At 37.3% G+C, this 27,362-nt stretch overlaps 1 protein-coding gene across 2 annotated transcripts; it reads left to right on the plus strand.

Moving 5' to 3' along the window:
* Positions 1 to 203: 203 nt before the first annotated feature.
* Positions 204 to 20,222, plus strand: TNFAIP8 (TNF alpha induced protein 8). Of its 2 annotated transcripts, none has more exons than XM_027729632.2 (2): positions 204 to 310; positions 18,321 to 20,222. In XM_027729632.2, the coding sequence occupies exons 1-2, from the start codon at positions 280 to 282 to the stop codon at positions 18,884 to 18,886; spliced, it is 597 nt and encodes a 198-aa protein (XP_027585433.1). In that variant the 5' UTR covers positions 204 to 279; the 3' UTR covers positions 18,887 to 20,222. The 2 variants fall into 2 exon arrangements, with proteins under 2 accessions (XP_027585433.1, XP_027585436.1); XM_027729635.2 differs by lacking the exon at positions 204 to 310 and adding an exon at positions 15,432 to 15,657.
* Positions 20,223 to 27,362: the final 7,140 nt, after the last annotated feature.

The following is a 27,362-nucleotide window of genomic DNA, read 5'->3' on the forward strand; positions in this document are numbered from 1 at the left end:
GGGAGAATAAGATTCATAAACGGCAACAGCTGGCGAGTAAAATCAAGGTTTCTCTGAAGGTGCTGGATTTCCAGACAGTTGCTGGTGTGCAGCTGAGAAAGGGGCGGGATCTTTTTCCCCTTAAAACCTCAACCCTCTCTGTCTCTCTCTCTCTTTTTTTTTTTTTTTTTTTTGGAGAGACTGAGAAAGGGAGGGAGAGGGAAAGAGAAGTTGACTTGCTGCTGCATCTCAGCACGCACGTCAGCTGTAATCTGGTCCCCAGCGCCGTGAGCTGACACCATGAGTTCAGAAGCCGATGATCCCAAGGAAGGTACGTTTTTTAACTGTTTTCACGGGAGAGGAAACATGCACACTTGTGTTGCCCATGCCGCTTTTCTGAGCATGGAGGAGAGTTTTTGCTCGTTTTAGCTTTTGGGTATTCAACGGGGAGGGGCAAAGGCCTTCGCAAAAGCAAAGTCCTGCCGATTTTGCTGGATGTGAAATGACCGAAGTGTTGGAACCCAGGGATATCTGTCTTGGCAATGCTAATTTACTTGCACGTGGGGTACCGATAAGTGGAAGAAACAGTGTTTCAGAACACTGGTAGTCACATAACGAAAGAGGAATATTTCTTTAATTTGGAAGCACTGTATTTTTCAGCAAATGAGGAAGTTGCATGGGGGAGAAGTGAAAGGTCATAATTTTTGGGACTAAGCTTGATGCTGTCCATATGAGTGTGCATGTGAGTGTGAGAGTGTGTGTGTATGTGTGTGTGTGTGTGTGTGTGTGTGTGTTTTCAAACAGAGTGTGCCAAAGCTACAGTGTGCTGCTTCTGGAGTGGAACATGTGGAGGAGCTGGAAGTGCTCCAACAAAAATGCAATTATTCCCTAGTGTTGATCGGGAGGGGGGTGTGAGCTGGAGTCGGACAGTGGGGAGCAAGTGGGGGAGGAGGAGGGCAATTTCCTGAAAGTGCCTATATACAAAAGAGCGTTTATACAGATGAGGGAACAGGGCAGTGCTGGAGTTGTGCACCGGATTCTTAGAACAGAATTGATGTTTCATGGCTATGCATAGTCCTTAGGGAGACTCAAATATACAGGGTCCAGTATGGCTGAGAAAAACAACTAAAATAACCACAGCAGATAAGCAAGCAGTAAGGCAGCCTAAGCATTTAGTATTTGGTGAAAACAAGAACTTTTCAGAATGTTTCAGATGGTATTCCCCTCACAGTCTGTACAACTTCCTCCAGTTGAAGAATAACATTACCAGGGACATCTGTCTGCTTACTTGCATAAAAGAGTATTTGGTTCATTTGCAAAAAAGTCAGCTTGCACTGAATCAAACATAATGCTAATAATGCTGGTAAAACCTGCGTAGTAATGAAGCCTGATAGCCTGTGTTTTGATAAGAATAATTCTTATCTTATTTTGCTTGTTGAACAAGCAGATGAACAAAAAGGCAGCTCTTCCTTTTTTTTTATTTTCCTAAATCTGTAGGACAGATTTATTGAAAAGCAGAACTCTAAAAAATATTTCTCTATAGAAACTGTTTGAAAAAGAGAATATGTGAACATTCTCCCTCAGTTTTACAGCAGCAGAGATCTGCTTGCATGGTATAGCAGGAAAGATCCTCTGGTTTCATACAGGAAGTTCCAGACAGTTTTACTAAGTTGACTATATTTGAAATGTAGATTTCATTGTTTAAAGAAATGTCTTGCCTTCTTAGATGACTCAGATTCTTAAAATCCTATTTTTGCCTTTCTATGCATTTCTTTAGAAACTATTTGAGGTGGCAGGATTTTCATGCTGAAAAAAAGGCATTTGAAGCAGGTGTCTGAGACAGAAGAGAAAGGGTAGCTTTTTGATTAGTTATTTTTAGCTTGGGAAATACTTGGATTTTGCTGTCCTGTGTTCTTAATGTGTTAGAATGGAAAACAAAACAGTTTGCCATTGTGAGAAGATGAGGTACAGATGTCTGAGGAGGTTTTTTAGTCTGTCTAAAATGTATTCCTGGTAATATATTCACATCTTTAAAAGAACAATTTAGAAAAGGCATGAGAAAAGGGGAATTTATGTGTATGTGAATAAAGACTGGAATTAACAGATGAATATGTAGATTTGCAGCTTTTATGCTGCTTTGCCTAGTCTGATTGAACATGGCATGAAAGATCACTGATTAAAATACTGAAAAATACAGTCAAATACCTGTGGATTTGTAATGGTTCAGTGTATGTAGCATAAAATAGTCAGAGTCTTTCAACTAATTAGCTTTGTTTCATGAAGAAATGGTGCTTTTTGCATAAAAAAAATCGATGCTTCACAAATTCAAACTAAATGTGGGGCTCAGGCTTTTGACATTGAGGATATATAATTTTTTAAGCATTTAACAAAGGGAAGGTGGTTGATTTTTCCTTTAGGTGCAAGACTGAATGTCACTCTAAAAAAGAAATTCTGATTTACTCACAGATTATAAGGTCCAGCCAGGGAATTAGTAGGTAAAAGTCTGTGACTGATTGTGAAAGGAGGATACACTTGGACAGTTACAAAATAGTTATTTTACTCTATTCTGTACATTCAATGCCAAAGCTAGTGATCAAGGCATAGTGGAGAAAGCTACAGGAAAAATGTTTTAATGATGTTTGTAAGCATAGGCAGAATTTTTCTGTTTTGCTTAAAACAGAGTGTCCAGGGAAGCATCACTGGCTATAGGAGAAGCTCTGAAATTCAGTTGCAGCTTCCAGATGTGACTCTGAGACCATGTGTTGGAAGATCAGGCTGAATGAAAAAGAGAGTTGATGGCAAAGTAATAGCATTGAACATTGTGTATATTCTGCCAGTGATCTGGTACTGAAGTGAGCAATACTTCGCTTTCACCAACCTTGTACAGGTGAATTGCAATATTTGGAGAACATTGGGATGTCTATAAAAGCAGATTTAATAGGTTGATATGGATTATTTTTAAAAATCTGCATAACAAGATCAAAGACCATAGGCTTTACTACTGTAAAAATAAACTCTACCCATTGTTACAATGAAACCCAAAATCACGGTCAATTTCAAATGGCAAACTTCTGAAGATCTTCTTTTTGTAATTATTCGAATAATGATAGAGCCTTTGACTTCAAGTAAAGTCAAATATTTTATCAGGAATAGAGAATTAAAAGACATTGCTAGAAGACAATCATGACTTCACTATATATTATACTAATTGGTAGATATAGGGTATGCAGCAGTGTATGTGGGCTTTTTACCTTTTGCCTTAGATCTCTTCATGGTCCATATTAGAATGGTAACATGAAACAGGTTTTTTTTCCTCCTATCATGCTGCTTAGTAACTTCAGAACAATCTTTGTGTTCATCTGTGTACCACAATGCTGTGGTAAATATGTGCATGTGTCTGTACGGCATCAATCTGTATTGCATTTACAGATTCCAGCTACTATCGTAATATAAATAACCCTGGCACATTTTCTTGTAGTTACTTTTGCCCTGGATGAAACAAATTGTGTGTTAAAGTCCAGAAGAAGACTACAGCATTTAGCTGCATGGCATAATTTCAGTCTGGTGTTGATTGGTGACATGTCATGCACCGTGGAAGGTACCAAATGGTTTCAGGATGTTATTTGACTTAATTCCATTCTGAACATTTCTGAAGGAAATGTTCTTAATGCTGTTGTGCTACAACTGGGTATCATTTTATATACATACATTTTAGTATAACTTTCAAAATACATGCCGATATCAATTAAAATTACTGTGATGTGAATATGTTTCTTCAATAGATGGAAATAGTAATTTATGTAAAGCTCCAGGGAACTTCACCTTCATTCTGTGGGTTTTATGTTGTATATTTAAAAACTAGCAGGAGACAAATCTGTCTCAAAGGAAAAGTAAAATAATAGATATCAGAGTGAATGTAATACATAGCCTATGAAACAATGGCTATTGAATTACATTGAGAGCCTGCATTGCACCTTTATCATACTTAGTTTTAAGTACCACATTTCATAGGAGAGAGAGATCACTGCATTCCTACAAGTGCTCAGAGATTTTTTTTTAGACATGATTAGCATTTTTTAATCCAAATGAGATTACTGAAGAATGAGCTCACCTGTTTTGTTCCTTTTAGAGCTGAGAAAAACACAGGATTATAAAATCACAGAGTACTCACTGTTTTGAGAATTCAGTACTCCCTCCTGTAAGTAGTCATGGATTTGTTTTGACATTTAGCAGTCACCTCTGACTGTGTGAATATTTTCCAGGGTAGAATTGTGTTCATTTAGATAACAAATAGTTTGCTCTTGTGCTCCTGCAGGCCACTGCAGTCCCATCCACAGCATTGATGGGACTCTATAATGTGTGATTCTCCATCCCACTAACTCCAAACATTTGTTAGAACCTTTTTTGCTTTTATGACAGTGAACAGGGAGATCCAAATTGTACAAGTAGAGCACACAATTAGTACTTGCCCACAGACTCACCTTCTGCTCTCACCATGAAGACTACAAAATGTGGGTTTCCTTTGTTTCACCTGCTCTTTGCCCTCCCTTGTCAAAATAATAATCTCCATAAAACATTAAGGCCGGTGAAACAGGGACCCTTTGTTGAAAGTGGTCTGAAAATTTCAGTTCAGGAGCAGGAAGAATCATCCAGCCCCAAAATGGATATGTTAGAATCTAGATTAGTCAATTTGAGGATTTTTTTTTTGTTCCATATGTAACTCTCTTATTGCTGATGAAGAGAATGAAAAGATTACTGTGGTTATGTACACAGTAGCAATGATAGTCAATTTGGCATTTTGTGTAATCCCTCCTATGGATAATTAGAATTCAAGATTAATAGCAGAAGGTGATGGCCTAAGAAGTATCATTTTAGTACAGGAAAGAAGGGAAAAAGGAAGTAAGCTTATGAGAGGTTAGAAAGAATTACTAACTAGATACTGTAATACTATATCACATATGCATGAAGAAAGCATTGCCAGAGGTACAAATAACGGAGTGAAAGTAAAATCAAGAAACTAAAGCCTTAATGAAGAAGGAGCAATGGGAAATTTGGAGGAAATAAGACTACAGTACAGAGGCAAGTCAGAACTGCTAGATTTTTTTAAATGTGGTTTGGGGGATAGTACATTTTGATGAAGCAAGATGTGGGATATGGAGAAAGGGCTCTGAGAACAGGAATACAACTGCCATGGTTTGTATCACAGCTGCTGCAGCTTCACTGAGATGTGGGCTCTTGAATCTCTTGGTAAGAGCACTGACTACAGGCTGTTAAGCTATAAGACTCTGTAAGCAGCTCTGTATCTCTCCCCTTAAAAACTGAAAGAATGGTAGTTTTTATTTTCCGTGCCAAATTAGGGTCATCTTTAGGATAAGCTATCTGTGAGTGGATTAGATGGTCACTCTCATTGCTTCTTCTCCAGACTCAGAATTGAATAAATTGAACTGGTATTTTTTATTCTATACTACATTTGGAAGTCCATATGGAGTAGTTGTCTTCTGCAGAACACTTTGTACCCCATGTATTTAGCAATCTGAGCATCTGGATCAGATGAGGAAGCTAATTTGAGCACAGACCACAGGATAAGCACTGGCTGTAGCTGGTAGGTTACTTCAGAGAATCACTGAAACTTAACAGGTTAATCATTTAGCTGCAATTGTTGGGTTGAATGCTAGATTGCTTTGAGAAAATTCCATTAATATAATTATACTTATGCAATCAAATCTTTTAATTCATAGTGAACTGTGACTCACATACTTAATTTCAAATAAGATACAGTCCTTTGAGCTATCTGGTTGATAAGAGAGAATTGTAGATTAACTGAAGCTGCAGGGAATTTCTGGAGGTCATGGGACATAACCTTCCACTGGAGACAGAGCCAGCTTTAAAGTTGGATCCAAGGTTGCTTAGGCTTTTTCCAGTCATGCTGATAGTGTCTTCGAGAGTGGTGGTTCCACAACTTCTCTAGCAACATATTCAGTATTTGACCACCCTTGCTATGAAAGTGGTCATTCCTAATGAGACTTCTCCTTTTGGCCTTGTGTCTTTTGCCCTCTGTTCTTTTGCTGTCTATCCTCAAAAAGAGCCTGGCTCTGTCTATGCTGGAACTATTCAGTAAAAAGTTGCATGTATCCATAAGGTCCAGTCCTGATCATACCTAGCACTCTCAGCTCATCTTCTGTATTGTGTGCTTCACCTCCCTAGCCATGTTGGCGTCTGTCTGCTGGACCTGCTTCAGTTTCTCAGCTCCTTTTTTTGAGAGATATTGGGGAGCCCAAAACAGTGCACAGTACTTGAAAAGAGAAGATAGTACTTTGGTTTCAAATTCTACCAAGACGTCTTCCAAAATTGATTGTTATACTGGAGATTCAGTTTCCCAGTCTTCCTTTCATTTGTCTGTTGGTGACAGCATTTGCTGTATCATAGTACTTACACCTTTTGGTTGTTTTCTTTGGGGACTTTGCAAACTGTGTGCTGTTATAAATGAGATGGAAGTTAGAGATCAGGGAGCAACAGCCAGTGAATCTCTAGAGCATCAAAAGAAGTATCTGGGTAAGGGAAGGCCTTGCATCTACATTTGGAAAAACAATGTTCTATACCAGTACTATTTCCAAGTGCATCATCAGGCTAAATGAATTACTTCTAAGAATAATGAGTATTTTGTAATACATGTGCCAGGAGTAACATAAGGAAAGTGTAACACTGAAACATTAATTGTAATTTGCAGGTTTTATTCAAAACCACATATCATTTGGTCAAATCTTCTGTAAAATGTGATAGTTCATAAGGGTCCTTAAGCACTGCTTTTTGGGAAGCAAAATACATCCCCTCCCCCCTGAGGCATTTAGAGTATCTATAGTAATAACTAAAGCAAACAAAAACTGTATTGCAGGTGTTATTTCAACCTTCTGGACTGTTTTTTGTTACAATAAGATTACAAAATGTGGTAAGAGGAGAGCATTTCATAAAGAAGTGTGAAAGATTTTTATGCTACTTCATGAAACAACTTCTGGTTTTCTTTATTTTATGGATGCATTTCTATCCTGACTACAGAACAGGACACACGTTGGTACTAGTGATACTAATGCAACTGCTGAAAACTTGGTTCTTTTAACCATAATGCCAGCAAAAGTACAAGCCTTAAGCCTGCTATCACCTGGGCACAGTCTCACTTTGAGCGAGGAGGAGAGGAACTGAGAGACTTGTACCTTGAAATATTGATTCTACATTCATAACTTTGTGATATTTTCTCATAAATTTTGTTCTTATCCTAAGATTCCCTGCCTGGATTGGGATGTGATTTGATTGTTTCATCAGCTGATTCCCTGTCACAAGTCTGGTTAATGGTTCTAGTGCTCAACTGGCTAACTGTGAGAAGTACAGAGCTTGGATCTCTGCATGGCATGTTGGATTCAGTCCAGGGATCTTGGGATCAGAAATTTTCCCCACAGAACTGTTTCAGCAGAAGCAATATAGAGGATTGGATACACACTGTATAAACGAATTTATTTTTCCCTACCTTTTGCAGAACTCGGTATTGATATTTGTAACTATACAGATTAGTAATGAAAGATCAAAGAGTCTGTTTTGCAGAGCAATATGGAAAACCTACATTTTAGTTTTAACATATAATATATAAACCTTGGGGTGTCTGCAGAGAGTCCTGTTCCTGCTGACAGTTTAAAGCAATGACAATAAATTTCAGTAAAGTGGGAATAAACACTTCATTTATTTGAGTGCATTTATCCTTGAAAGGTTTGTAACCTCAAATTCCAGGGACATATTTTGAGATGATTTTACGTATCTCTGAAGGTCAGTACTTGCAAGTTTCTTTGAGGAATTGCTAGCTGACCTGTGATTTCAGTGGCTCTCTAGGAATGTGATACCCTCAAGTCTCTATCCCAAGGTGTTTACAATTAATAAATTGGAATCAATAAAGCACTGAATTAGTACATGCACAGAGAAGCTTCTACTTAATTAACTGCACTGTGGTGTGTACGAAACTTTGACCTTGAAAAATGCAGAAATTACATTATTTTAAAACTTTCATGAGATCTGGTTTTGCCTTTGCTATGTCTGATTTACCAAACTGTTCTACAAAGATAATTTTATTGATAGAAGGAAGAAAATTTTGGTTTAATATTAAGAGAAGTAAGCAGGTGACACTGGTGAATATTTCAGCTACTGATTCCAAGGGCTGTTTTTCACTACTTGCAAATGAGACAATGAATGAATGTTTCTGTTCACTTAAAAACATTTGTATTAAAAACATTCACTGAGAAATAGTGATGTAGAGTTTTCTTCCAATTCACTTGAAACAGTGAATCATAAGTTTGAGCATCTTTGAACAGAAATGGTGGATACTTCAGGAAGACTAGAGTTTTACTCTGGTATCTTGTGATGTCTTCATCAAACTCACAGCCTTGTCCTCAATGGTGGAAATCAGAGATTTAAATTCTGTGATGCAAGACATTTGTGTCCTAGTCGTATGTTTGAACTCACTTTTCTTTGCAACAAGCAGTTGGTCTCAAAATCAATTGAAAGAGCTGCAACTTCTAGTTAGATGTTGATTTGTTTGTTGTGGCTTTCTGTGTAATGCCATGCAGTTTGGGAGGAGAGGATATGGTGAGAAAAAGAGAAACTGTTGACATTTTTTTTTTGGTGCAAAAATATAATCTCATTTGGAATTGACATTGACGGTGTTCCTGTTTACTACTTGAGTGCTTTCCTTCTCCAGGTTCAAGTATGGATTTCCTTCTTCTTACTATTTGGGTAATAACCTTGAAAATCTCAAGGTACAACAACCTTTCCTGGTGGTGTATATCCCCTCATAGCTGATGAGTGTTGTCTATTGCCTAGTTAAAAATGCTATTTGATGCCAGTGCAAAGTAAGGAAGGTAGAAGTTTAAATTCTATGGTAGTCAACAGCTGTAAAAACCAGTATAGTCAGTTTCATACTCTTTGCCTCAAGAAGTGAATTACAATAGATTCAGATTTTACAGAATCACAGGACAGTTGAGGCTGAAAGGGACCTTTGGAAACTGTCCAGTTTTAGTCAGTAAATATATCTGCCACATTTAAAAATAAATAGGATTGCTGGTGCTTTGTTGGATACCGAAGTTCTGTACCCAAATAATATTGCTTCCTGATGTAAAAGAAAATGACAGTGTTGCACACATGATATTTAACCAGAAGATTAAATTTTACAGAAAAATAAGTTGCTAACTGTATTGAAGACCTAATTTTTCTCTTATGTTTTATATTCCACCAGAACTTAATGACATTAGTGAAAACAAAACTTTTGAGATGATGGGAAGGTGGACTGGTGTTTTGACAGTCATAAGTTTGAGAGTTTTGGTGTTGTTAAGTCAAAGATTTTAAAGGTAGTTTGGATTTTTTTTTTCAGTAACTGTTATGTGTATAAGTACTTTGCATACTTTTTCAGCTGTTTTGAGCATTTTGAGTTGGAGGTGCCAGGAATGGAGTAATCCAAGTGGAAACAAAGAGGAGTCAAAGCAAAACCTTCAAAAGATAAACTGTGTGTTTCAGTCTTGAGGAGCCTGTTCTGAGCTGACAGAAAGGGAGTAGAATGAAGAAGAGAAAATACTCCCAACTCATGATTTCATGGCTGGATGTTTGGATGAAGGTCATGGAGTTACAGTATGGATACAGAAGGAACAGTCTGTGGCTACTAAATATGGGGGGAAAGTTAAAACTGAGGGGTTGATTTATTTTGCTCATTGTGGAAAGGGAAAGCAAGTGAAATCCTTGTTAACTGTGCAGAGAAAATGACCACTGCAGCCAGCAAGTGTAGTCCTTCATAATCACAGGTACTATGAATGATTAGTATGGAAGGGTAGACAAAGCATTTATTCTCTGTACAGCCATGCATTAAATGCCAGAAGATTTATCCTTCATGCTATAAAACAGGAAAATGGGTAGTGGAAAATTAAAAACTAATTAAAAAGAGATGCAGGATGTCACTAGTGTCCCAGGCCTAAAGAACAGCCAGTATCTTGATATCTTAGATGACATATTTTGTTGTGCTTTATAGTCTGCATTTCAGTGTTGATATTCAGACACCTCAGAGGGAGGTGTCTCAGACACCTGAGAACTGAGAGCCCTGGGAATCACTACCAGTTTTTTATGTAGCTGGCAGTCTTCAGTCTCAGAAGTTTCTTTGGAAAGGACAAGACTGAAATCAAATGTTATGTGTGTGTGTGTGCCTTGTTTAGTTTCTCAGGGCAACAAGTGGAGGATAAAAGAGTAATTTTTATATATATGTGTATGTGTGTGTATATATACACACACAAAGTGAACAGTAGCAATCCAGCCTAATTTCAACATTATAATGAATAACAGATACCAAGGGACTCCTGTCCTGTCTGTTAGAAACAGAGTGTGTAGTTTACAGATCGACATGAAGAAGAACAGAGAACCAAAACTAGGAATACAGGAAAAAACATTTTTAACTACTTTCAAAGCCATTGTGAGAAGACTCTGCTATGACTTTCTTTACATGCGATTCAACATATATGCCCTTTGCATTTTGACAGCCAGGTTGCTACCTTGTCCTTGGGACTGAGTTCCCTGTTCCTCTCAGGCCAGGTTGCTATCTTGTGTCGATATTCCAATTCGTTGTAATTTTGCAACATGTATCTTAATCTTAACTTCCACCCCTGCGCTGATGTCAAATTTGAAATTTCTCCAACGAATTCCAAGTTTCCCATGGCTGTGGGCCTCAAGAGCTTTTCCTTCTGTATTCAAGCCAGAAATTCTTCCATTATATATATAGGTTCTGTGCCTACAGCCTAGTTTTTTGGGGCTTTTTATGAGAAGACATTCTTTTTGCCAGGATGTTGTAAAAAAGATACCTCTTTTTTAAACTTTAACTTTTGGTAAGACATTCAACTGTAATGACCAGGTTATTTTATTGGAAGTTCCACTTGGGTCAGGGAGCTTGGCACCATTGCCTTCCTGCAGTCTGATATGTGTTTCTGAGGCTAGACAAAATATAGAGTACCTGCATTGCATTCGATTGATTGGAAGGAATGACATAAGATATAATGTATTTCCTCTAGAAAGATTTGTGCAGTATTACTCTTCACTGTGCATGGACACCTGGTAGATACTGAGGAACTTGATGCAGCCCTGAAATGGCCAACAGCTGAAATATACAGGCTGCATATTTAATACCACAGCAACAGTTGTTACATTCCAACAAGGATAACACATGGTGGCAGACGATTGAAATACCAAATTAAGTTCATGACCCTGTTCCTTTTGACTGTCATTTTCTCTGTTTAATATCCAACATATTCTGTAGTACTCTTCTGTGAGAGCAGTCATAAGAAGTTAATCTGATTTTTTTTCTTCTTTTTAAAGCTACACTGTTAATTAAAATACATGCAGAGGCTCTAGGAAAGAGGGTTTTTAGAAGGCTTTTTTAAATGTGTAAATCAGCTGCAGTATATGTATCATGTGATGCACAGGCTGGCTGTGGGAAGCAAAAGCATGTAAAACCAGAATAACTTGTTGGCACTGGCTGCTCCCATGGGACTGCAAAACTCTGCACATACTTTCTTGTTGGAAATAGCATCATTCCTTTCCACTCTACCCAGCCTTAACTTTCAGGTACATTTTTTAGCAATTCTTCTCACTTCTTGGTCAAAAAAGTATTTTTTTTTTCTGTTTTTTTTTAATGTTTCGGTTCTGTTTTTACAGCAAGAATGTTGGTCAAAGTGTTTTGTTGTTTGGTCAAATTTTGGACATTTTAGTATGCCAAGGTTAGAATTAAATAGCAAAACTCAGAAGCAATATCATATGCATTTTGCAAACATCTTGACATTGACTTATTCAACACTTTATTGAGGAAGAAAAGGTCTTCCAAATGATGTGTTTTGGCTTTTCTTTTATCTTTTCCATGTTTCTACAGCTGAATATATGTTCTATATACTCATACAGTATGCGTATATAGATTAGACATACTGTGTATTTCCAAAAATGCTTCATTAGCTGTATTTTTTTCCAAAATTCCTTGATTAACCGTTGCTTCAGAGTGACTTGCAGCCTCACAGCTGACTTCCAAATCCAGTAAGACTGCTCAGGCAGTATTTGCCATGCATTAGGCTTGGCTTCAGATGGAGCGCTTTTTCTTTTGAAGGTCTTCCATGTGAATGCTAAAATTAGTGCACGTTGCTTGATTAGTTAACATTCTCATAGTATGCTCAGTTGGTAACAATTATGGCAAGTGAGAATTTACTACAATTTAGTGTACCTATTAAGAGAACTGTAGGCAAATTGTACTTGTGAAAGAATGCTTTGTATGCATTGAAAATTTTAAACTGTTTTCCAGTTAAAATTGATATTCATATATAAATCCCCCTTTTTAAAAACAAGGTGCCAAGTAAAATATTTGATCTTCCAATAAGGAGCTTGTGTACATGAATCAAAAAGTATGTGAAAGAAGTAAGTACTGTACGGGGCCCCTGTTTGAGGTTGTTTTTTTTATTCTGCACTTGGCCATTTGTTCTCTGGGTTTTCTGCTGCCTGATGGTGCTTCCCCAGGCTATCTGGACTGTTGCTGTCTTTCTCTCAATAAATTCTGTGGCTGTCCTGGTCTCTTCTCTCTCCTGCCCTCAGCCAGCTTAGAAGTTGCAGTGCCAGTGTCTGAGGTTGACGAGTGAAAGCTGTCAGAGTGCTTCTGGTCTTGCATGTCAGGTACAAGCTTCAGTTTTCATCAACTTTTGAAAAGCCAACAAGTGAACAAACCCTTGTGAATGTGGAGACTGGCCAGTATGCTGAAGTGGCCGTCTGGGAACTGCTGTATTTTTGGAAGGATTCCTACATTTTAAGGACTTTAACATACCTTTCACCCAGGAAACTTTGAAGCACTTAGATAAGAATGAAAACATTGACTCTTCTATTTAAAAAGAAAAAAACAGCACCTAAAAACCTTTTTGAAACTGTGACTCACTCACTCAGATGGTTATTGAGAAGAAGCTATATATCATGGTGGCAGCTAGAAAAATGAGCTTACCTTATTCATATCTGAAGAGTTCATAGTGAGTGTCCTACCACTCATGTTTTTTAATAATTTTGTCATGTAATAAGTATATTGTGAAAATTACAACATTATAACAGGTTTATGACTATTTCTATCTGTTCTGTACATCAGGATTGTTCACTGATGCTAACTCTTGCAGTTTACAACCATTGGGGCTTTCCTTTACACAAATCCATATATTTATATGCCCTGTATCTATTTTTTTAATGTTTCTGGACTTTATCATTCCTGAAAACAAGGGTAGGCCTGTAAAGACCCAGAAAGCAGAAGGCACAAGAAAGAGTAAAAATTCAGTAATTTTTTTTATCCCTTCACATCTAGGCAATCTCATGATTTTGGAGGTGCATGACTCATGGTCACGTACACTCAGAGAGCAAAACACTGTCAATTCCACTTGATTTCAAGTTGTCTCCTTCCAGGGGAATCATGCTCTCTCACTCTAGGAGTCTGAACATCCAATTTGTGTGCCATGTGCAGACTTTTAGCTGTAGCTCTCCCACACAGTGTATAGAGAGGCAAACACATCCACACAGGATGCCTGGCAGGAAATTGATTGCTGTAGTTCTCAGCGCTATTGTGATAGTCTTTTAAATGCTGCCTGGAGCCCTCAGTCAGTGCTGTCCCTTTCCTCCCAGTCCCATGTCAGTGTTCTTTGTGCCTTGCCCAAAACCCGTTGTCATTTTTGGGCCTTGCACTCACCAGGTACTGGTGCGGCACGTGGTATTCCAGTCACAAAAATGAGAACTGAGTCTCACGCAGCAGTGTTGTTATTAATGGCTTCACAGTCACATTTTCTCTTCCGTTGGGACTGTTGTATCAACATAGTGAGTATCAGAAAGCTCAGCTCTTGATTTGACCACAGAATTTAACATGGTTCACTGTCAGTTTTTACTGGATGCCTCTTTTATGGTCTTCCTTTGTTATTAGAAGTTTAAAAATACTCAGTGACTCAATATTCATTGTCAGTGTACATGACATTGCATACACTCAACTGCAAGTGATGTCGAATGTACTGTAGACTGTTATCTTGTGGCAAAAAAGGTGGGTTTTTTCCCCAATACTACCTTTCTTTTCTTTTTTCCTTTTAATGTAAATATAGTTGAGACATGGGGTATATGGTAGTAGTCATTTGCCACAGTATGAAGGGAGGTGTACTAGCTTCCATAGCTTCCGTGTGAGGGAGAAATCAGCATCACAGCAGCAAGCATTAGCCTGCTTGTACTTTTATAGGAGTCTCCTGAGAGTTTACTAAGCACAACTTTAAATTTTCACTGAAAGTTTATACTTCCATCACAGTTGTAAGGAAAACCTCTGCATGGCAAAATATTTTGGGAAAATTCTACATGTCCAATATTTATTCACTTTAACACAAAAATACTGTGTTAAACACACACATACTGTGTGTTTGGTTGTTAAAATGAAGAAGTTTCATGATTTCTAAGTTCACAACATTCACAGGAGGCAATCTCTAGAACACTTCCTCCTCTAAATCATAAATTAGATTTTGCATTATCCCTATGATTGACCCTGTCAATTTCAGAGTAATGGAGGCAGGATTTCCTTTGAGGGCCTTTCCCCTTTGACTGCTTTCCTCTGTGGAGGAGTGGCTTTACTGAACATAATCATTCATATTTGTATAGGTTTTGCAGAAAATGACATCCCGTTGATTGCAAAGGAGTATTTTTTGATGATACACTTCTAAAAAGTAAAGTGTAAAACTGCATAGGAAATAAATAGGAGCTATAAAGAGCAGCTGGGAAGAAAAACAAGCTGTGAGATTCTTAAAATTAGTGGGAATACCTGCCCAAGTTCTGGGTCTACTGCAGGTCACCAGAGAAATGACAGTATTTCACTTTAAAGGGCAAGGATAGGACCTGTCAATACAAAAGATGTGATAAGATATTTATATATCCAGGCCAGCTACGGTAATCTCTTTCAAAAGGTGGCTGCATACAACAATCCCTAAGAAAATGAGGCTGCTTTAAGTAGTTGTCTAAATGTGCAGTTTCAGATGCTTGCGTCTGAAATTGCAGTCAGAGGTTTGGCAGGGGATGCTTGGCTGCCCTCACACTGAGAAGGCATGCAGCTGGTGGCTGCCCCTCCACCGGCACCCTGTGAATCAGGCATCTCTGATACATGCGAGTGTCTCCATCCACAGCTACCTGGTTAATGTTCTAACCTCTTCTTGACGTGTCACCTGTCCTCTCGAGTCACAGGACCTTTCTTCTCCCTCCCTTTCTGCAAACTGTTCCAGTTGGCAGTTGGCAGTAACAGCCATCAGTGTTGCATTGCTTGCTCAGCGGTGCAATTTCCTTTCAGCTCTCTCTTCGAGGAAGTGAAACCACTGTGATGTATTTTTACATCTTGAGGTGCCAGAGCAAAATGGAGCACTGCAGGCAGGAGAGAAAGGTAGCTGAGAAGAGCCGCTGTTACGGCGAAGGGGAAAAACCCATATTCACTCTGTGATAGCTTCTGACAGTGTTTCAAAGCACATGATAAAGCGTGCAGTGGATTTACTGGAATAAATAAGCCATAGGCAAGTCTTCACCTTGGGTATTTTGCTTCTCTTTCTGCTGTCAGCATTAACAACTGCAATTACTTTAGATGAACAAGTAAGTTATAATTTTACTATTATTTAAGGAAGTATGTGTTTTTGTTCTGAAGAAGCTCTACAATCTTACTGCTTAAACTCAGTTTTATTTAAGCTGTGAAATACATTTTAAGGTTTTTTTATCATTGGTAATGAGGAAAAATTCTGACTGTAAAATACGAACAATTAGGAAGTTCCTTTTTTGATTGGTTGAAATACTGAAGTTTGGAATATACATATTTAGCAATTAAATTAGAACCCATGTAACAGCCCAGGGAAAATGAAGCTGACCTCTGATGTTTTTGTGGCAAAGTAGATAAAAGGTAATTGGCCATGCTAAGTAGTCCCAAAACTTGGACAGATTTTAGAGAAATACCATTAAGAGTTTAACAGCTTTTGTAAGGGAGCAATTCCTGTTTTGATTACTAAAGGTAACTGCGTGTTGAGCTCCACTTTGTCAAATGTAAAATTATGCAATATAAGGGGTTTTCTTGTTGAAAAATTGTAAAACTTTAAGGAAACTGTCTAGTTTTCAGTTTCTTGAAATTGATACTTTGCAGGTTATTGTGCTAAAACCATACCTGAGTGTTTGTGTGACTTTCTTGGGGCAGGTTATGTAGATTTAGAACTATAGAATTGTTCAGGTTGGAATTACCATGGAGCATTCCATGTGATATAGTTAGAATTTTATAAGAATGCCTACAGCATCCTGGTAAAGAATGCTTAAAAATATGGATATTTTGTATATGTGGGATTTTCTCTGCAGATTTCTGGAAGATATATTGAAACAGTTACTGCTATTAGTGTGAACATCTGTATATTTGTGAAGAATGTGAGCAATTAATAAGTAAGAAGACTAGGTAATAAAAGTTATTATAAATAAATTAGTATTCGTGGTTTGGAAAGGGAAAAAAAAGTTATTAACCTGTAGATCTTTGTACAGCATTGGCTGTTGTGTTCTAGTATTTGACCACTCTTTGAGATACTTGGATTAGTTTTATTTTAATAGTAACAGTTGGAAGTTTTACATTTAAAAACACAAAAAATAAATAAAATATTTTCAGTTCAGAATAACTGCTTAGCATCTTCAATGTCTTCCTGTATGTTTGTGGTTGAGAAGTGTGTCTGTCTTGTGATCTTGAGTGTTTTGCCCAAGATAGTTAACAAGGGGTTCTTTGGTTTTTGAGTGTCCTTGTGTAGCAGAGATTTTAAAAAATGCTCTCAAACACTTCACGCTTCAAAACAAAATACTGACATGCACTGAAAGTCTTAGGAAACAAACCTGCTTGAAAGTTTCTGGTATGACAAAAAAGAAGCTAGTTATTAAGTTTCTCAAAGATACTGTTGAGTTAAAAATACAGATCTGTGTTTCATGTCCTGAAGGACAAGTTTCTTGTATTTGCTGAAACCCCTGAGGCACCCTGCGTCTGAACACACCCAGCTGCCCACATACCAACAGTTAAGAGGAAACCTTTTCCAAATTCAGGGACTTACTGTCTGACATCTGCAGAGTTGATGTTTTCATTAAAAAAAAAAAAAAAAGAAAGGAAATATTTCCAGTCCCTGTGTTTGCTAAGCAAACCTTCCATATGTATAGTAAATGTAAACAGATGAAGCTTTCCTTCAGCCTGTCTGAGACTCCAGGAAAGCTGCAGCACAACGGCAGCCATCTCCCAGGCTGTTCAAACTGGAAATGTGAACTCACATGCACCTTAGTGGAGAAGGTACTGCAAAGGGAGCATGCTGTAAATAATTGTTGCTGGCAACAGAACAAAGAATAACATTTCACAAGTCAAGTTTGTGAAGGAACGTTTGGGGTCTTTTAAGTATCTGAACAAAATTACTGACTGATCATTGGGTATATTGGTGCAAGCAAGCATAGTTTGGGAATTGGAAATCTGTTCTAGTATCTACTTCATTGGTCACCAAAAGATTTCTTTAAAAGGTTATGCTTGCAAGTGTTATGACAATCCCTAGACTGTTAAATTCTGGCTTTTACTGCATTAAGTATAGGACACAGAAATGTTAATCTGTACTTGCTTTCCTGAAAACTAACTTCTTCAAATTGCATCTAGAGAATCTCAGTATTGTTTGCTGACAGAGGATTTTTGTCTTTGTTTTATATTCCTGTATGTCTTGTCTATATAGATATCTACATATATATAAAATATATATAAACAATAATAATAGATGTGTGGGTTCTGAATTCACTGATCATGTAAAAGGCTAAGCAGGAAAAGGTTTACAGTGGTAGATTCACTGAATTACTATCTCTATTTGAGTAGTAGTGGTTAATTGTCATGACATTTGGGGTAGTCACGGTTTCAGATTTCATTATGAATGTGAGAATCAGATGAGACTTAACGTCGCATCTGATGAAATAGGGCAGATTTATTGCCTCTATTTGAAATTCCATCAATCCATGTATAGAGAGATCTTTTAAACGGTTTCTGAGCAAGTTTATTTGGTATTTTCTCAAAAATAAAGCAGTCTAAAAGAAAGTAAACCTAAACAGAGCAGAGTTTTAGGGATTTAAAAGATGGAGTTTTCTGCAACTACATTGCATTATTTTTGTGGCAGTTACTAAGTCTATCATGAATGGCTAAACATGGAAATGTTCCTTAACTTGCTGTCCAGAGAATGTCCATGTGGAAGTACTGACTGCATACTTTTTTTTACCCCTAGTGGCCACAGATGTCTTCAACTCCAAAAGTCTGGCCATTCAGGCCCAGAAGAAGATCCTTGGAAAAATGGTGTCCAAATCAATCGCAACTACTTTGATCGATGATACAAGCAGTGATGTTTTAGATGAGCTTTACAGAGTAACAAAGGAATATACACAAAATAAAAAGGAAGCAGAGAAGATCATCAAAAACCTCATTAAAATAGTCCTCAAATTGGCAATTCTCTACAGGAACAACCAATTTAATCAGGATGAAATAGCATTGATGGAGAAATTCAAGAAGAAGGTTCATCAGCTGGCTAAGACCGTGGTCAGTTTCCATCAGGTGGATTATACCTTTGACAGGAACTTTTTGTCCAAACTGTTAAATGATTGCAGAGAGCTACTTCATGAAATCATTCAGCGTCACCTAACTGCAAAGTCACACGGACGTGTCAACAACGTGTTTGATCACTTCTCTGATTGTGAATTTTTGGCTGCCTTGTACAATCCCTTTGGACCTTATAAACACCATTTGCAGAAGCTTTGTGATGGGGTCAACAAAATGCTAGATGAGGGGAACATATAAGTACTTGTATTAGAGGTGACTGCCCATGAATTATTTGTAGATGGAACACTGTTGATTTATGAAGGAATAAGGGAGCATGCAAAGAGGGTTTTTTTACATATTGACAAATATTTCCAAATGTCTTTATTAATTGATTTCTTATTACGAACTATGTGTTGCTATTCACAGTCCATCTGGAAGAAAGACTGTACAGGACTATTTTTACTATGCTTTGCCTATGGAAACAGCTTGATAAAGACAATCAAACAGAATGATCCAAGTAGAGTAAGAGTCTTGCAAGATAGATACACAAACCAAAACAATATGCTGTCAGACAATCAGCATCTTTCATAGATTTACAGAATTAATTCTAAACTATCAGAGTCCAGTAATGTTGGTAACAGACTATCCTGGTGATGGTACACTCTGTAATTTTTTTCACTTGTAAAATAGATATATTTGATTCATTTATAGTCTTTTGTGCTCTCTGCACAGATCACAGCTTCCTAGTATTGCCATTATGAAGCACTGAATTTAAATAATATCAATGATGCTGTCACATAGAGTCTTAACAGCAGGCTTGTGCATTGCCAGCTCAGAGATGAAAAATTCCTGTCTGGAAAGAAGGATCTGCCAAATATAGATCCTTATAGACCTGCACAGATGCTTGCTTACTTTGATTATATGGGGATTATTTGAGGAATAAGCTACAGTAAAGTAGCCGAACTGGGGAAGAGTATTCCCTAGAAACCACCTGCAGTACCTAATTTTAACTCTGCCTATGATAAGGTAAAACACAGTGACTTCTCTGTGCAATTCCTTGAGATATTTAGAATTCTGCTACTAGAATCATAGAATCAATCATTTGGGTTGGAAGGGTCACAATTCTTTTTGGAAAGGTGTGAGTCAGTATATTTTATATGCTAGTCTGATGTGTATGATGATGTGAATTGACTAAGGTTGATCATCTGAAAATAAATTCCAGCCAATTTGCTTTCTGTACAATGAAACTAGAAACAGAAATTAGTTTTATCATTGTGTTATATACTATTTAACTAATGGAAAAATGGAATTTTGAATAATTTTTTTTCTTCTTTTCTGACTTCCTACTTTTTATCCTTCTTCTTCTTCTCCTTCATCTTCTCTCTGCCTTGACATTGGGGATAAAAAAATGTGACTTTCTAGACACTGTAATGTACTTTAGAGCATGAAGTTAATACATTTCAAACAGCTGAAGACTTTTTGTTAGGAAGCATATACAGAATTTGCTGTTTATTTAATTGCCAGTGTTTTTGCTGTTTGCTGTGTCCTTTTGTTTTAATGAGTAAACCAAAGAATATTTGCACTCCAAAATTTTCTTGCCTTTTTTTTCCCCTTGTTTCCTTTTAAATTGTAAAGAACAGACTTGGCCTATGCCATCAACAGAAACATCACAGCCTCTGACATATGGTTTCAGCATTACTTGTAATTTTTAAGAGAGAAAATTAAGTTTTATTCATGTTTGGTTTGTCATTAGGTTCTGAATATTCCTAGAAATGTGACAGAGAAATGTGTTCAAAATGTGAACTCATTTTATAGAAGCCACTAGCGTCCAGCAGAGAGAGAAGATTTATGTACTACTGAGCTGGAACAACAGGATAGTACGCCAGAATTTGCCAAGAAATAGATTATTAGGTAGATATCTGAAGGAATATCATGTAAGATCCCTTCCGTTAGTTTTACTTAAACAGTAAATACATTATACTGGTGTCCATCAGAAGTCATGTATAGGGATGCAACATCATGAGGAAAATCGTACAAATTGTAGAGTTTAGTTTCTGATCTAATTATTTTATTTTCCCACCTAGAAAGAGAAAGCTATTTGTTTTCTTTACCAGATTTTCTCTCGGGGGTGAAAACAAAAAGGAGCTTGAGTTCTAGAAATTGAAACAGTTACAAATCCTATTTCTAAATCATGTTCTGATTCTCCCAAAATAGCACAATTTATAAAAAATTGTAAGAGTTACTGAAAGGAGAGGACCATATGTAATATATGCGTGTGCTGTGTAAACCACAGAAGATTTTCTTCAGCCATGACCCAGAATATTTTGATTGCTCAGATTTTTATTTTCTCTGGGATAAAATTTGCTGAAATGGTCTCTATAGATTGTTAATGAACACCTACTTACATGTATATGAGGCATGTATATTTTCAGTACGCAGTACCTTCTTACTTAGCTTTATTATCTGGCTATTTATTGTTAGAATAAGTGAAAATTGCTCATGAAGATTTGATTATAAGCATAAAAGCTTGATAACTAGGAGAACTTTTATTTAGCTCACAATTGAGTTACATTCTTCTGAGATCCTGTAACGATGGTTCTTGTCTGACATTAATTTTGAATTACAAAGAAGAGACTTCCGTAACGATGAAAGAAACCAATTGTGTTGGGTTTCCAGCATCTACCATTGTAAATAGAATGACCTAGCATTCAAGCTGTATGCTTTTTCAGTTACTTTATTTCTACAGCAGCATACATAATTTGTAGCCTTAATTATAAAACTTCAGAAATAAGTTGATGGCATTTTTCCCCGTAGTAAGGCATTGACCCTCCTGCAGAAACTTGACATAGTCAGAATTTTAAAAAAGGTTAGAATGGTGCTGTTTAATTAGAGGTAGCATAATGCCATTATTCTGTGCTGCAAAATTGATACAATACTGTGTTTTAATAGGGTAATAATGTATTAAAATCCAATTGTCATAGATACATTTTACAATAGGCTTTTAAATCTCAGTACCTTAGGTACTGAAATGTAATGTCCTTTCAGTGCTTAGTTAATATGTCATGTCTAATGCCATTAAAATACATGTTGGTCTGGAAGTTAATACTAATTTTATAGCCTTTTAGAGGCACTGAAAAAGTGCCAAGTCGGACCTTGGGTATGTTTTGCACGACATAAAGAAGTGTTATCTCAACCATACAATGAAAAGAAGATATAGGGAGGTTATCATGGCCATTTTGTGTGGACCACCTTAGAAGGGATTCAGTAGAGCTTTTGGCCACCTCTTAATTATGTTTGTATGCATAGACAAACAAAAAGACTCAAATGGGTTAGTTACAAGCCTTATTCTTGTCCTTGAGCTCTCTTGAGATTTATCTCCATTTAGAAGGTACAGAGATTATCAGGAATCTGGAAGCTTTAGGCAACTGATGTAGGGTGATATATGTGGGATTTTTTTTCCTAAAAGGAAAATACCAAGTCATGTGTCTTCTAAAAAAAGATTCAACCCACCCATTAAGCAAATTCCTGTAAAATAAAGGAGTGAGATGGCCAACTGCTTTCTCATATCTCTCCCTGAGGAAATAAGGAACTGATTCTGATGGCAGTTGGCTTCAGTCACTTTCCAGCCCCATGTAGCTACAACAGCTATAATGTGATTATTTAAAGGTAAACTGGACTTCTGCCTGTAAATTTCCAAGGGATCAGAGAATGCTTGTTTTCAGGGCCTAGCTGAGAGGAATCCACACCACATCACTGTCAGAGGAGAGTGTTAAGGATGGATAAGTTGTACACTGTATGGGCTTGGATGATTTCTCTATGGATCAGCATTGGCTATCTGGTGACCTGCTACCACGGCTTTCCTTTGGCCTTACGTGCCTCTTCTGCCCTGTTGAACACCTGAACTACTCTTAAGACAGGTCAACTCCTTCCCTACTGTTTTTACCACAGAATTATATTACATTGTGTATGCATCTAAGGGGAACAGTAGGTAGGCTACATTACCCACTTCCCTTGATGAAAAAAAAACCAGTGGTAAACACCAATTTCCTGGGGTTTTTTTGCAATGTAATTTGATCTCTGAATAATCTACATTTTGATTTAGTTGCTAATACTGTTTTGGCTATAATCTATACCCTCATCAATGTAGTAAGCATTTAGCTAGGATTTCAGTACATATACTTCTGAGCTTTTTTTTTTTAAGTGCTTTTGAATGCATTACAGAGGGAGTACTTCAGCATGGACATGAAATGAAAATTCCTGTTTGCATAACCATTTGGAGAGAAACTTTGTTACAACTGTTTTTTATTGAGATTTGGGCAGGTCAGCCAACATTCATGGTTAAGTGGCAAACATCTGTGCTCTGGATAAAACAACTGTCAAAGGAGATCATATTTGTCCAGAAAAGTTCTGTAGTATCTTATTTTTATGTTTTTCACATAAATTAAACTTCTTTTGGGAGAGGAAAGTGTCCTACTTATCTCAAAACCAAAATTGCTACTCAAAATGATACTATGACTATTACTCAGAAAGTTTAGACTAAGTAATGTAGTTATTTCCAGTTTGTTACAAACAAAACAAAACAAAAACCAAACAACCCTACTCAAAAAAACCCCAAAACAAACAAACAGAAAAGAAGTTCTGAAAAACTAATCCATTCTAAATTACCAATCTTTTCATGCTGAATTTTGCATCCTGCAATTGAAATTATATCACAAATTTGTAATTCATATCTGTAGCATTAAATATGTTGGGTTACCATGTGATTTATTTTCCGTGTATAAAAATAAAGGCTATGTTGAAGAGCTTTCTCAGTTACAGTAATGCTCAGTCTATATAGCAAATCAAGATTTCTTAGTGTTTCAACTACAAATTGCTGAAGTGACCTCTCTTTTCTTAGTACTCAGTTTTATTATTTAGAGTTCTGTTTTCCAATTTTAAATTTGATATTTATGAGCAAAACTCTCCTGAATCAATACCCACTTTGCCTTGAAAGCTTGGGAAATACAGGTGCTGATATATAACTTCTAACAATCTGTAAATTTCTACTTGCTAGCACAACACCAGTTTCTGGAGAAATATCCCTTGCGGCATTTCTTTCTATTAGGGAGCAAATTGAAAAGAGGCAGCTTATACCTTTGGGATGTACCATAATTACACAGTATCAGGCAAAGAAGCAGTCTATAATGATTAAGAATAATGTAATTAAGAAGGTACTTTACTTACCCAGCTTTCCCAAGCAATCAAAACTTATTTGTTATTTGTTGTTCTCCCCTGTGGGAAAGTTTTGGTGTGGTAGGTGGAGGACAAAGGTGGAGCTTCCTACAGTTACTGTGATTTAGATATAAATTACCATCACATGTAAGACGTTCCACTACTCTAAAAATTGTAACACTAGATTTTACAATCATATTTTCCATTGGCTTAATGATAAATTAATTCCTATTTCAGTTTGTATTAAATATTTGAGTTTAAAATATGCTTTTATTATGCACTTAAATATGAGCTGAAACAAATTAGAACCTGGCCTTGTGCATCATATTACACTTCCTTGGTTTTTTTCCATTAGTAAGTTTTTTGTGTGCTATAAAGAAGCTTCTTATTGGATATAATTCTGAAGGTTTTCATAAATTCAGGTTGTTCTATGAGAAAATTGTTGGCTTTCCACCCACTTGTTCTCCAGTTCCTGCTGGCACCTTTTCAGAGTGTCAACCTACTGGTCTTTAAACATGGCAACATAAAGTTTCTAATTGGCAAGACATTTGTGAAACATTTTGAATTACATTTTTCAGATTTCATTTATTGTTGGTTGTTCTAGCCAAGCCACAGATCATGGTGGGTGAAAAATATTGTTCGAGGTAAATTGTGTGAGGGTTTTCTAATGCAGGGAGTATGGTGGTGTAGATGGAATAAATCAGCTCAAGTAGGGCCCATACACCACCAACCCTGCTTTTCTTGTGTGGGAATACAAATGCACCAGTTATACTCCACCAGTTATACTCCATTACAGAATAGTTTTGAAAAACTATTTGGCTTTCTTGAGCAGGATTTAGACATCTTTTATTTTGGGAATCTGTTTCAGTAGCTGGGCTTGGCTTGGGTTCTGAGAAGAAAGTCCCATGGCTGTTGATAGCCTGATGTTAATTAAAGGTTCGTGTGACATGGCAGGACAGCCTTTCCCCGTTCCAGCAGCACTCAGCTGATGCTTTCAGCTTACTTCACTGACCGGACTTGAGATACTATGGTTTTTTGCTTTGTTTGGGGTTCAGTTTTGTTTTTGTAAAGAGTCATGACCTAGAATTGTGTATTATCTGCTAGGCCTGCTAAGAGATTGCAGAAATAAAAGAGACTGAGGCTATCTGGTTAATTATCCTTCGAGGCTTTGAGCCAGAGGGGAGTAAGTGCGTCAGTCCCAGGACATGACATGAGATCAGCTGTTAATTTCAAGAGAGCTGGTTCTGTATCTCAAGGATCTTGATAATTCAGCAAATTATCTCATCCTTGGAACTAAAGTGAGTCTCTTTACCTAACTAAAAAGCTGTCTCAGTGACAGGCTGCCTAACTTGATTTCAGTGGTATGGACACTCCCAAAGGTACATTTGCTGTGCCATCAAATGAGAAAGTCTTAGGGAAAAGTGGAAAGGAAAGCTCAGCACTTTTCTGGGAGGAAGGGCTGTGATCAGGCAAAGGTCTCATTAAGTTTGCTTTGCCATCCACACTGTGATAAGGACTACTGCCTAGTGTAAGCACAGACATTTGACTTTGGCTAAATAAGACATTACGTTTAAGCCTACAGTTTCAGTATCCTATGACACTGCAATCTACAGTTTACCCCAAATCTAGAACTGAGAAGCTTGTGCTACAAAATACGGAAACAGGGAAGGAGGCCCTTTATTCAATACTATCAAAGAAAATGAGTCTTTGCTACTGCTTGGAGCTGGGAGAACTTTGGCTGGGGAATTCCTACTTCCCACCTCATTTCTGATTAGCAAAGCAAGTGTTGGAGAGGAGCACAAGCACACTACAGGAAAAGGTGTTTATGTTGTTACTTCATTAACTGGCTGTTAATGAAGTCATCTTGTTCCTACATAGAGGGCTATTCCATACTTCATGTATTCTTGAGTAAAACTGCTCTTTTCTGCAGGCTAGGGAGGAATTCTCATCACAGAATATAGTCAATTTGAAACCATGTTGTTTGGCTTTCATTTGCATTTTTAAGATGGTTAGAGTGGATGCTGGCAGAATGGGTATTCCTGAGAGATAACTGGAACTCTACTGAAATGAATATATATGTACTTTTGTGCACAGAGAAAGCTTCTGTAACATTGGGAGTAAGAACTGTTGAATGTCCTTGGTAGCAGCTTGAGAGAAGAGGCCATTTTAGAAGGCACAAAAGTACCTTATATATATATAAAGTACCTTATTTGTGCTTAGATAAGCACAAAAGTAGCTTATCGTTTGTGCTCACTTTGTTGTCATTAAAGGAGCTGCCTGGATTTATTCTACAAGCAGAACATCATGGAATTTTTGGCTGTTCTAAAGCTCAACATGGCTGTTAATTCAGAAGCAACTCCACCAAATCAGTTTTCTCAAGAGGCATTTCAAGTCTTCCATCTATTCGGTTCATCTGTAGAGTCTGTTTACTTGTAACTTGGTAGTAGTGCCAATATGCATCTGATTTCCACAGAATGCAACATATGGTTATTTGCTAGTCTTTTTACCTCTTGTTTTAGTTTTTGTTTTACCTCTTGTTTTAGTTTTTGTTTTAGTCCGTGTGGGGTTCTATTCTCTCTCTTTTCTCTGCTTTTTTTTTTTTTTTTCCAAGGGGACCAATGTAATGGAGTTTTCATGAAGAATTGCTTAGAGTCAAATAGAGCAGTTGTGTTATGGGAGTAACACCATAACCTTTTGCTGGCACCTCCCTAATATCTCTCCACAGGATGCATTTTCAAAGCTGTAGATGTGCACACATAACTAGTTTCTGCTTCACGAGTTTGTTCTACTACTGTGTTACTACATACCTGCTCAGCAGTCCCCCAAGCCCTGACTGACCCAGGGCTTCGGTCTCCCTTAAATCCTAAGTCTCTGATGGAATGAAATGGAGAGCTTCCATAGTGCTCTGCTTGTGCCCCCTGCATGGATTTTCCACTTGATTGAGTGGTATGTGCAACAAATGCCAAAATAATGTTTCTTGCCAAAACAGGGATATGAGACCTCCTGTGATGTGGGTTGTTGACAACAGCTATAAAAATGTTTGCATTTACATTTGCAGTTGGTGCATAAGAATATGTGCACTGTTAACTACACAGTAGGCTGTCCGTCATCATCAGGAAAGCTGCTTTTCAAGTATTGAGGGTGAGAAACAGCAAAAAACATGTGTCTCCAAAACTCAGGGACTTCTACAAACATTAGGGCTGTGGGGAGGTACGATCTGTTGGAGGCCATGCTTTTGCAGTGTTCAGTGGAGGGTGCTATGGTTTTTAACATCGATTCAATATCTAGTTCTTGGTCATGGCAACAAACATCTGGTAGCCCCCTTCACTCATGTTTGTAAAGAAATCTTTTTTCCCAGTGAATAGGCCTTTGCTAATCTCCATGAGCAAAACCATTTAGAAAGCAAATAAAGTACTTGAAAAGGAGCCTTATGATCCAAACAGCTCTTTTACCAATATTAAAAAATACAGAGTAAAAGCAAGCCAGATAGTTCTTTTATTCCCCTTGAATAAAAGTTTCCAAG

This window comes from Pipra filicauda, unplaced genomic scaffold, assembly GCF_003945595.2.
Source record: "Pipra filicauda isolate LSUMZ 115617 unplaced genomic scaffold, ASM394559v2 scaffold29_size4552773_pilon, whole genome shotgun sequence".
NCBI classification, from domain to species: Eukaryota; Metazoa; Chordata; class Aves; order Passeriformes; family Pipridae; genus Pipra; species Pipra filicauda.

What these genes read in the sequence shown, in the direction of transcription:
- TNFAIP8 (XM_027729632.2), top strand. Translation starts at nt 280, where the DNA reads ATGAGTTCAGAAGCCGATGATCCCAAGGAAG. An exon ending in AGCCGATGATCCCAAGGAAG is followed by an intron (nt 311 to 18,320) that starts GTACGTTTTTTA and finishes TTTTACCCCTAG; the next exon opens with TGGCCACAGATGTCTTCAAC.